Genomic DNA, 12113 nt, shown 5'->3' on the forward strand with positions numbered 1-12113 from the left:
TTTTCTTGACTTGACTTTATTTGTCCGGCATTAAAGTAGAAACACTCGAGTCATACAGATGATTGCCTCATGTCATTGTAGCTGTATTTGTGCAACTTGATATGGTGAACAGAAAGCAGTAGCAAAACAGTGGGATCAGATCTAAAGCGACTTCTGGACACGTGAAAAAAAGATTTGGCACTTCCATCTGTGATACCGTCACAGCCAGGCCTGACCTCAGCTGATCCTTCTGATTCCTACTTCTGATTGGCTGTTTGGGAAAGAGCTCATTCGCATGCCACGCAGCACTAGCAACAAGCAGGTAACCATGGATACACTGCATTGGAAACCGGTCTTTCTCTTTTGTCTTCACTAACCCCCCCCCCCTCTCTCTCTCCTTTTACCGTTTCCTCTTGACCCTCTACCTCTAGGTTTCCTCCCGTCTCTCTCTTAGTGACACTCCTTTTTCCTCCTCTGTTCCTCCTCACGAGGATCGGCATTCTTGTCTGCAGATGCAGAGCGGCTGCTCAGACTACAGTGAGCCAACTCCCAGCCGACTGTCACCATAGCAACAAAGAGGCCAGAAATAAATAAATAAATAAAACAACATCATCCCATGCTCAGACAGTGGTGATCTGGTCGACCACTCGCGTGCTGTCGTTCATTTCAACGCACTCCACCTCCTGTCTCTGCGCCTCTCCGTCGGGCCGCTGCCCCGGGCTCTTGGAGGGAGGCAGGAAGGTGAGGAGGGTGGGCAGGAACGCCAGCGTGTGCAGGGCGGAGCAGCCCGCCGTGAGGGTGAGGCAGCGGAACAGTGTGTGTGTGAGGTTAGAGCGTATGGAGCCAACGGGCACCAGGGCGGCGCCGTAGCAGATGAGCGTCTGCAGGGAGGGAACCCCGTGTCTCTCCAGCGCCACCCTCACCCAGCGAGTCCTGCTTTCGCCCCGACCCGAGGAGAAACCGCAGAGGAGGGGGCCGCTGCAGTCTGCCGAGTGTCCCAGGGCCGAGATCAGACACAACACGGACATGCAGTCCAACTCCACACCCCACAAGGTCATGAAGCCCAGCACCCCGAACTGGACGGAGAGCAGCGTGAGGCCCAGCCACACGGAGACGAGCGGCTCCACGACGGCCAGCGAGGACAGACCCAACAGGAAGAGCACCGCCAGCAGTGAGTGTCTGAGGGGGGAGCTGACCGCCGCGGCGTAGCGGTCCAGGTAGACGAAGGAGGGGTTGAAGATCAGGAAGCGGACGCGCGAGGTCAGCGACAGGCGTCGCAGCGTGTCCAGCAGCACCGACATCTCCTCGCGCTTGTTCTCCGTCGTCTTGGCCACCAGGAAGATTCGGGACGCGGCCACGTCGGGCTCCTCGCCCTGACCGCGCTCCACAAATATGATGTCATCGGCGAAGTGGGCGAACTGCGGCTCGCGGAGGAAGGCGTGGCGGAGCGTGTTGGTGAAGTTCTCCCGCGGCTGGCTGGTGGACTGGTTGCGATCCGACAGGTAGTTCAGGTAAGCCTCCAGCCAGCTGATTCGCTGGAAACCTTTGGCGTATTCCAGCAGGTCCCGCTGCACTGAGGCGTTCCAGTAGGGGGCGCTTTCGTAGATGTAAAATCCAATGACGGGGGAGTACGAGCTGAAGTAGCGCTGCTGGGCGCGGGTGTACAAGACTGTCGCTGTATCCATTGCCACCAGTGCACTGGGGTCCGAACCCTGGGTCACCTGCCGATAACAGAAACATATTTGCCACGGGTTAAACAGAGCATTTTGGCTTTTATTCATATGTTTAAATAGCATGAGTATGCACTGGCATCTCTTTTTCACATGATGCTATCCCCACTGCTGCCACGTAGTGACCAGACAAGCTGAGGACAACGAACAAAATGATTCATGCCATGTCTCCTTGAATTCTTGAAGAAAACTTCCAAGTCTTGTTTATCCAGTCTGAGGCTCACTACTTCCCAAACACATGCATTTTCACCAAAGTCTCACTTCCTCCACTACCGTCTCATGCTTGTGTAGGCACGCTGCAAATAAATACAGTCATTGTAAAAGGTGAAGTATTCTTATACCATAATATTCAACAGTAATCTGTAAGACATACCAGGTAATCACTAGTCTCCTTAAATTTGGAAAGAAAATGAATTTTATGACACAAATCTAGCGATGGTCCTAAGTTAAGTGAAATGAAAGCACTGATCAATAAATTTGGACAATATTATAATATACTGTATACTCGTCTGCCGATTTCTTTTCTTTTTTTTTAAATGTAGTGAGTCTGTCTAAATTACATACAATGCCATTGTTATTTCACAAATTATGAAACTACATTTCAAAATGCTACAACCTCTGGAGCTTTTGGGTGAAATTCAAGTGTACTGGTCAGTTTACATGAATGGACATGCATCTTTTATTCTGAAGGTTTCATGCCGATTCATGCATGTTGCATTTAGAAAAGAGTTTCTTTTGTTAGTTAATATTACACAGCCCCTTAACTTGCAGTCACGTTAACCTTTCGTCCAATAAAATCCCCCACACTGTCCTACGACAAGGATCACGAATGACACGAATGTGGTTAAAATATAGATATTGCGGAGAGTGATGACGAACCATAAACTGTCTAAACAAAATGACAGTTGTATTTGTGTTTGTTGTATTGTTTCCTCACCTGCAGGAAACCCATCAATCCAAAGGAGATGTAAACCAGATACAGCAGAACCACAAAGGGTTTGACATAGGTGTTAGTGATCCAGTCGCCGTAGCAGCGCCTCACACACCCCAGCAAAAGGTGAGAGTCCTGAGGATTAGGGTCTGTGCTCGCTGTCGGATGCGTGTGCAGGTGTGGATGTACGTTTGTGGAGTTAGCGACGTGTCCATCCGTCGCCGGGTTGTTCGCCTCGTGCGTGTGTGTGTGCGAGTGCGTGTGTGTGAGGTTGGAGTTCGGCGTGTGGGCGTGACTGTGAACGACCCCGTGTGGTGGGTTGGAGTTCGGCGTGTGGGCGTGACTGTGAACGACCCCGTGTGGTGGGTTGGAGTTCGGCATGTGGGCGTGACTGTGAACGACCCCGTGTGGTGGGTTGGAGTTCGGCGTGTGGGCGTGACTGTGAACGACCCCGTGTGGTGGGTTGGAGTTCGGCATGTGGGCGTGACTGTGAACGACCCCGTGTGGTGGGTTGGAGTTCGGCGTGTGGGCGTGACTGTGAACGTCCCTGTGTGGTGGGTTGGAGATCGGCGTGTGGGCGTGACTGTGAACGTCCCCGTGTGGTGGGTTGGAGTTCGGCGTGTGGGCGTGACTGTGACCGACCACGTGTGGTGCGTTGGTCGTTGGAGCCTCATCCTGGTAGCGAGTGTACATGAGACACCTGTACCAGGCCGGTTTAGAGTCCAGCCGGTCCGGTTTGGGGACCCGCCGGCAGAAGCAGCCGTGTCTGTACCCGGTCTCCAGGTATCCAGTGAACACCAGACAGGAGCTGTAGAAGGACAACATGTAAACATAGCTGATGGTGACGGCCAAGGCTGCAGTGCGGCAGAAGAGCCGGACGGCCTCCATGTTGGTGAGCGGCGAGGCGGCCAGGCCCAGGGTCATCAGGTGGAGCATGGTGGAGCCGGAGAACCGCAGCATGACGTCCTCGAAGACGCTCGCCACGCGCTCCTTCACATGCTGGTCCTCACGGGTTCGTCTCCATGAGGACAGCATCTCAAAGGAGCCGAAGAGCCCGTGACCTGATGGGAAACAAATAGGAATGTGAGCTGAACGAAATCAATAGTTTGGTTGAAGGGGGGGGGGGGGGAGTTGCTCGTAATGATGAATCCACAGATAATTATTAAGCCTGCCCTTTCCTGAAGCACTGTGGAGAATTTCAGCTTCTTTCAGCTCATTGATTTGATTTTACAACCCAACATTTTTGCATTCGACTCTCAGTCTAAACTAGCTAATTTCTAAGCAACCCGTTTCCTTGCTTTGATTGCACCCCGCAGTCCTTCAATTTATCAATTTTGAGGAATCACAACGTTGCACAAGAAAGTGCAATAACTCAGCCCGCCTGCTTTTGAACAAGTCCTCGCTGCATAATGTCGCACCTCAATCCTGTTTGAACTAGAAATATGGGAAATGACAGACGTGAGACACCGTGGCAAAGCCATTTCCTTGTGACTTCAAAAATCCTTGTTGAGAACTTGCAGCTGCAGGAGAATTAAACTTACCGGTCAATACAGATGATAAATAATTAGTATATTTTCATAAAGTTATTATGAATAACCCAGCAGATGCATAAAAGCAAAGCCTCCTTAATTAATAGATTTGTAGCTTCAAATATCATGTAAGGAATACAGTTCTGATGCTGCATTCAATGGTTCAAACCGCGTCCATTTGAGGGGATTTAAGCGTACCGGCTCCTTGTCTCATGTGCATGCACATACATGTTTATATACATGCAAGTAGATGGTTTTCAATGGTTTCCTCTACCGTAGTTGCCATGGCATCCATGAGTCACCAGTGCCCCCCCCCCCCCCTCTCCCCTCTCTCCATTGACCTCACCATGGCGAAACACTTAACACCTTAGCAGAGGCGTAACATGCCGCCACTTCAGGCGTGGGTATATTTGAGAAAGTGTGCTGATCTGTGAGTGTGTGTGTGTGTGTGTATTTGAAAGAGAGGGAATTAGACGGTGAATGACAGTGGAAGAGGTGTGGAGGTTAATGTTGCAGACAGAAGATGTGAGCCAAACGAGAGGCTCGAGACAACATTTGTCCAAGGATTTTGATATTTACAGGAGCTTGAGACGGGCTAATGTGCACTCACATCACATTGAACCAGGTACGAATGCATGAGAACATACCCACAAGATGAGGGCGTGTCCTTCTGTCAGAAGCCTTTCAGACCCTTCAGATTACTGTTAAATTATAAATCGGATCTCAGAAACTGCAAACTCAGTTTAAACTCTTGGATATGGCAAAAGTTTCACACACAAACATGAAGATATGCAAACCCTTGGCTGTGGATAGTTTTTAATATTGGTCTTATAATGATACCTGGTTTGGTACCAAAACAAAACATTACCATTTTTTTAGTATCTCACATTGTGGAATATTTATAATGTTTTTTCTTTTTGTTTTAAATAACCAGATTCTCTATTTAACAAAGTAGGCTGAACTAAAAATACACTTGAAAGTGAGAACATTCTGAAGATTTAAATGACTCATCGTTTCTCTCTCTCTCTCTTTTATGAATCGTCTTCTTTCCCATCAGTTTGTCATTTGTGCCAGCTTTGAAAGTTAATAAGCCCCTGCGTGAAAACATTTCCTCTGTCTGATCCTGAGAGAGAAAGACGCCAAATAGTTGACACAAATCCTCGTTTTTTTAAACATCTCACGCTGTATTTCTCCCTCTTTCCGTACATTGTAATCCTTCTCGCCTTACACTTCCTCCCACCTTTTTCTGTCTGCCTACTTGATTGTGAAAACCCCTCCCTGCCTGCCCTCCTTCCTTCTAACTGCCGTTTAACTTCATTTTCTGCTCAGAGAATCCCTATCTCAACCCCCCATTTGGGGTGATATTTCATCAAGCCCCCTCTCGGTCTCTATTCTCCTGTCTCCTCTGTTCTCGCTGTGGTTATTTTAAGCCTAACAGCAGCCTTTCCTCCTCCATGTTACAGAGTAATTACGGTATAGACTACATGTGTTCGGTAGTGGTTACATGCAGCACATCCTACAGCATTGATCATGCACGCACGCACTAAACTGCAAGTACGCCTTCACACAGATGGTATGCATTTTTGCTCCTCGTTTGTTAAATTCCTATTTACTGAATTTAAACGTATTTCTGTTTTCTATTCCCTTTCATCATAATATCACCGTCAAAAATCTAAATCACTAACTTCCCTCACATGACATGAATGTTATCGTCTCTATTCCACATGCAAGCCTCTGCATACAAAGGTTTGCAGAGACTGTGGATTCAAGAGCGGAAAAGCTTTGTTAACCTGCTTTCTAGTGGTTGCTACCCAAACCACTATCAATGTATTTGGGAATTACAAATAATATTTACCTCAAGTTTATCACGGATGCAGATGTATCAGCTCTTTAATAAGACTGCTCCAGTCTCATTAAAGTATTTTATTTCCTATAATAAACTGGGAATGATTTGCGCTCCCTTGAGGACTTTAGTCACGAGTACTATGACGTGGTCAACATCATCACATGAGGTCGGAAATATTTCTATGAATTATAGTTAATCCTCTGGACAAATTCTGCATCCCGCATGGACTATAATGACCTCATTAAGTGGTGCGATTGATCCACATTTAATAAAGATTCTTCATTGCGTTATTAAATTCGGTGTATCTGCTGTAATCTGCTGTAATTCACATCCATACTTGGCCGCTGTTTTTAGTGCAACAGCAATCCTTCGCCTCATGTGTCCTTACATCGAGAAATGAGAGAGCACTCGTATTGGATTTGCACTTGGTATCCGACGAGAGACCCTGATTTGGGATCTGGAGAGAAAATGTTTGATTTGTGAATGCCTACTTCGGTCATGCAAACTGCAACATGTCTCATGTGCTCACCGTCGTCACGTCAAGTCTGCAATACCGCTATAAAAGGTCAGCTGATGGTCTGTAAGATGTGTCGTCCGACCCCGTCTGGAAACGGGCATGCTGCCACACATTTTCTGACAGATTTCTTGGTTTCAGACAGTTTCAAAAATGTGGGGACGCAGATCCTCAATTCTGGCGTTGGAAATATGCAGGAGGAGGGGTTTTCAGACGCTCGTGAACAATCCAACAAGCACATGATTTAAAGCATACCGACCCCTTAAAAATCGTCTAGAACTTAATTTGGACACTTCTAAATGTAAAATACTGTGACACCTTCTGGTTCTAGCCCCTGGATTTTTGTTCCAGGGTTTAAGAAACCTAACTCAACAACTTACTTTTTCAGACCCTTATTAAGTTTCTGCCATGCCCCGCCACTTGTCAGTCATTTTGATGATCTGTCTACATTGAAATGGCATTCCGCCTGAGGCTGGCATCTGCAAAACCCATCACAGGTACTGAAGAAGCAGACGGTGAACACCGGCAGTCTGAGATATAAAAGCAATGGTAATGTTCACTGTGGCTCACACCTGCCATGTGTTAGCTTCACTTGTCTTTGATTTATCTGGGCTGTAATTGTTTTTCATTGAGGTTCTTTATTTTATGTTAAGACTTCCATGTGTTCAACAACCATAACTTCTTAAAATGTGTACATTCAAAAATGTCCTGAACTGAAAGGCCATTTCAAGACAAATGGAGAATGTAGACAAGGACATACAGAATTATAAAGACTCAGAATGTCATATATGTTGTGTGTATTTTGAATTTAAAACATCAAAAGTATTAGTTTTAAACCCACCAAGCATGACGAAAGGGATGCCCAGGTACGTAGAGTTGTAGGTGGCCCCGGTCAGGTTGAGTATCCCAGCAGCAGTGAGGCCTGATAGTGTGATCGACAGCAGAGCCAGCAGTCCCAACCAGGGTTTAGACCTCACGCAGTCCCTCATGGAGCAGCAGAGGACGGCCAGTACGCTGCACGCCCCCAAGCTGGCCAACAGGGGCTGGTGTGCCAGCACCGAGGAGAACTGGAAGTCTGTCCTCAGAGAAGAGGAAGTAGAAGGGTACAGCCCCAATTTAGGGTGCAACGCTGCAAAGTGCTGCAACTCGGCACAGAAGGCCTTTTCCCATTGGCCGGCCACCCGGTCCATCAGGCCGCCGCGGGCTTGGAGGTAGTAGGTGAGCTGCAGCGCCCTGGCAGATCGCACACCTTCTCCCCTGGCTCCCGTCCCCGGACCTCGCGCCGCCCCGCCGGGACCCCAGCCCTGCACGCCACCCAGCTGGTGGCCGATGTACGCCTGGCGTCCGTCTGCCAGCTGCGTGATCGGGTACCGCAGGAGCGGGACGGAGCTGTTGGAGGTGCGCGCCGACTGGATCTCCTCCATGGCGCGGATGATGTCGTCGATGATGCAGACGTTCTTGTCGTCGGGGAGACAGAGGTAGGAGAAGGAGTAGTTGAAGCTGTTGACGCCGGTGGCCGGGACCGTCACCTGCATCTGGTAGATCCGATGGTGGAGCTGCGTGCAGACAAAAACACACACATGCAAACACAAAAACAAGGAAGAAGTTACCCAGTGGTCCAATTGAGCAAAACTCAGTGTGTTGGCTCGTTGGCTTACTTTGTGTGCTTCGACTTTCCGTTTCGTGTGGACATGAAAGAGAGGTATGTGGGAGCATGTGTGCCTTTTCTCGACAGAGTAACAATAGTGGTCTCAGAATCCTCCTCCGTTTCTATGGCGAGAGGACAACAGTGCCAGCATCCACAGAGCTGGTTACTAAGCAACAGGCCCGATGCCAGTCTCTGCCACAGCGAACACGGGCAGAGCTGTCTCCCACCTCGGAGTGCTGCATTGACTTCAGAGAGGGAGGGTGAGAGAGTGTGTGTGTGTGTGTGTGTGTGTGTGTGTGTAGGAATGTCTCTTGATGAATGATTTGTAGTTGCTTCAATTCACCGACATGCTGTTAAATGTATCAATACCTCATTCAGTTTTTGTCGCTTTTTACTGCCAAAAGATACCAATATGTCCTGGTAGGACCTTCTGACTCCCGATACAGTGCCCTCAGACTGCTAAATTAACATTAAAAGGTCCAATCAGTTATTTTTTGAGTATATTAATTTCAGGTATTCTCACATACATAATTGAATTTATGTATATGATTAAATATTTAAGCTTTTTGTGGTTAACTGTTGGCAATTGAAAATAGCAGCTCTGTCAACATCTGCAACCGGATTGCAGCTTTGCCTTCAAATTCTTTTTAGATATTCATATTGGTGATTTTTCGGGTTTTCAAAGGGTTTAAGAAAAACATTAGCTCCTACAACGTGAACATAATGCTAACGTCAGGATGCTAACGTGCTCATGACCACAATATTAACACACTGATGTTTAGCAGGTAAAATCTTAGAGTAGCACATTTGCTAATTAGTGATGAACACAAAGTACAGCTGGGGCCGATGGGGATGCCATTCGTTTTGCAGATATTTGGTCTTAACCACGGGTAAATGTATGTAAACCTGATGATGGTGCTAGAGGAAAACTCAGTTGTTGACTAAAGTTATTAGCATTAATGATCTGGGAAATAGGTTCAGGTTCAGGTTACTTTTATTTGTACCTGTAGGTAGACTTGGTTTGCAATAGAAGGCGAGGCATCCATCTCGACACACATTACAATCAACACAGACAACAAGACAAACATGATAAAAGTACACATCAGTCAATCACTAAATAAAATAAATAAGTACACAAACGTTGCTTCTATAGCATCTGGGACTGTTGCTATAATTTGTTCACCTGAGTGGTGGCTGCTGGAACAAAGCTGTTTTTATACCGCTTTGTTCTACACCGTGGGACTGTATACCTCCGTCTACAAGGAAGAAGCTGAAATTCCCTGTGCAAAGGGTGGGAGTCGTCCTTTAAAATGGAGCCAGTTGGCTGCAGGGCTGCACAATTAATCAAAATTTGATCAAAATCTCAATATGGCCTCCTGCAACTTTACAAATCGCTGGAGGCGCAATATTTGTTAAAGGTAAAATGGGTCTTATTCTAAATTCAATATTGTCGTTCTGCAGAGATGTCCTAACATCACATTCTACCGACTAAAGAAAACGTCTTTAGCCCTACCATAACCATATTAATAGGTTTTTAATGAAAATAAGAATAATGATGTGAAAGTATCATTCCTTCTAATGACGCAAAGCATATCACAATTGCAATAACAGTCAAAATTAGATGTTTTCAGTTACTTTGAGCTAACCCATCTAGTAGATGTTGAAAATGTTATAATGGATAAGTGAACACTTTCAACTGATGGTGGCGCTAGATGAAAAGTCAGGGGATCACTAACGTCTATAAGCTTCATCCTCTGGGGACCATGAATGCTTGTACAAAATTTCATGACAATCCATGTGATCGTTGTTGAGATATTTTAGTCTGGCTTGACCGACAGACTGACTCTTGTTGATGACTGGGTCATGCCAAGGTGTTTCCACCACAGAGAGGACATTTCAGTTTTATCGGAACAAAACAATCAGCTCTCAGAACAACGTGGTCGTGTTTTGAAGAGCAAGAGTGTTTTGACTCACAATGCTTCACAGCCACCAATTAATCACATTAAGAATGTGATCCTGTCTAGTACTGGTTTATCGCTGCTGTTGCTGTCTCATGCAACAAGTGCAGAGCCCCTCTTCTCACAGCGGTGGCATTTTGGGAAACGAAGGGGCTCACAAACTGATGCACGAGTAGACGAGCTGAGAAGGAAGAAGTCTTGAACCTCACAGATAATATGATTATATAACTCTTTCGCTCTCTTGCACCAACCTGTGTTTCTCTCTCTCTCTCAGGCTGTTGGCAGTAAATGATGCAAAGCCCTAAACTAGTCTTAACTGTGGCAGTCCTCCATGGACCGACACTGTGCTTTGGGTATGTGTAAAGTGGGTCACAATGACCAGATGTGACAAACACACAGGCAGATACATGCATGGACGGAGGGCACACACAGTCCACAACACAATGTGGCTACTAGTCTGCAAGCTCTGATTACATCCACATAACATAACTTCATGATATAATTTGGCTGATTGCTCCAGGGGTGTCAAACTAATGCTCATAAATCCATTAAGGAAAAACCAACGCATGAGACAGAGGCCTCCGAGCTGCAGCTAACTCCACTTTGTAATTAAAATGCGCTGCTTCATAACCATTAAGGTTGTCGGGAGTTTATTCGAAATGGGACTGTGTTGCTCTGTTTAAAACCCATCAATCACGCAGAATAAGGAGCAAGACAGCTTGCATATGTGCTCCGGCCTACAGATATACCGATCCTAACCTCTGTGTGCATTTCTGAATGGGACTATAATTGATTCATTCTTAGAGTTGGATTCTGCAGATGCATTGCAGCCTCCTTTTTACGTTGCATATACTGTGATTTAAACGGCACAGAAGCTAAATTGTCACATAGTCTACATTTTCGATGTATAAATGTGTTTTTAGTTGGCAGTAGCCCACAGCAGCTTCCTAAGCAGCTTTTGAGTGCTTAACTCACTTATTAGGAGTATACTTCTGTGTGCCAGAGTGTTCTTGAACTAAAGATATACCTCTCAGAGAGACATGCAAAATGTTCAAATTATGTCAAGCATTTGTCCTGGTTGAAGGCTATTTTGTCCTTTACTGTATATTATAGTCATGGTCTTACTTTAAAGCACGTTATTTGTATTCTACTTCGTTTCTTCATTTGTTTATCAGCGCTCATTGAAGCAAATTACTTTTTAGACATTGTTTGCATATGTGCATAGAGTCAGTGTGTGCGCGTGCATACCTTTAGTATGGTGTCCAGATGAACCGGGTCCAGCACGCTCCCCTTTCGGGTGGTGACGATCACGCGCCCGTAGCGGCCCGGCGTTTGCAGGTCGGAGTAGAGCGCGTGCTTGGAGCGGTTCACGGGGAACAGGCTGTCCACCAGGTTACCCTCGATCTTGGCCAGGCTGTGCTTGGGCGCGAGCAGGCTCTCCACGTCCTCCTCCACGCGGTACCGGCTGAAGCTGGCCCCCAGCAGGATGGAGAGGAGCACGGGCGCCGAGGCGAAGAACACCGGGTGGCTCGCCACGAACCGGCCGAGCGCGTGGAAGGAGGTCCTCAGGCCCGCGTGCAACACCTGGCGCAGCATTCTAGCGCGCGGCCGCGGCTCGAGCCTCTCCCACCGACCGGAAAGCCCCGGAGCACTGACGAGCATCAGGGGCTGCCAGACGCATCGGTGGGCTCCGTCGCTCTCGGTCTGCCGGTGGACAGGTGACGCCAGGTGGTGGGAGGATTTGTCCCCCGGAGCAGGAGGTCACCAGCCGGGGAGAATCCAACCCGGTCACAGTGGCGCCCCTTTCCCCGGGGCTCGCTCATCCGCTGGAATAGCGCAAAGAACAGAAGGCGGCTAAATGAGCCAGCATTTCTCCGCTCTGCGGTTAGAATAAAGCATATTGATAGCCTACTTTACAGTTAATAGCCACTGGTGCGTTCAGCCTTCTGCAAGCTGCTCGGCTCTGTGCGCAACAGAA

At 47.4% G+C, this 12113-nt stretch overlaps 1 protein-coding gene across 1 annotated transcript; it reads right to left on the reverse strand.

Moving 5' to 3' along the window:
• Positions 1–599: 599 nt before the first annotated feature.
• ptchd1 (patched domain containing 1) lies at positions 600–11731 on the reverse strand. Its single transcript, XM_076080236.1, has 5 exons — positions 11384–11731; positions 7371–8085; positions 3283–3701; positions 2647–2775; positions 600–1700 (listed from the first exon to the last, which is right to left on the reverse strand). Exons 1-5 carry the CDS (start codon positions 11729–11731, stop codon positions 600–602), a joined length of 2712 nt encoding a protein of 903 aa, XP_075936351.1.
• Positions 11732–12113: the final 382 nt, after the last annotated feature.

Source organism: Anarhichas minor, unplaced genomic scaffold, assembly GCF_050575085.1.
Source record: "Anarhichas minor isolate MPS153535 unplaced genomic scaffold, ASM5057508v1 ptg000074l, whole genome shotgun sequence".
Taxonomy (NCBI): Eukaryota; Metazoa; Chordata; class Actinopteri; order Perciformes; family Anarhichadidae; genus Anarhichas; species Anarhichas minor.

Bases quoted from the DNA above. Each gene is read 5' to 3' on its own strand.
- ptchd1 (XM_076080236.1), bottom strand. From the start codon at position 11,731: ATGCTGCGCCAGGTGTTGCACGCGGGCCTGAGGACCTCCTTCCACGCG. The intron at 2,776-3,282 runs GTCGGTCACAGT...CCTAATCCTCAG, and splicing joins CGACCAACGCACCACACGTG to GACTCTCACCTTTTGCTGGG. The intron at 1,701-2,646 runs GTGAGGAAACAA...TGTTATCGGCAG, and splicing joins GATTGATGGGTTTCCTGCAG to GTGACCCAGGGTTCGGACCC.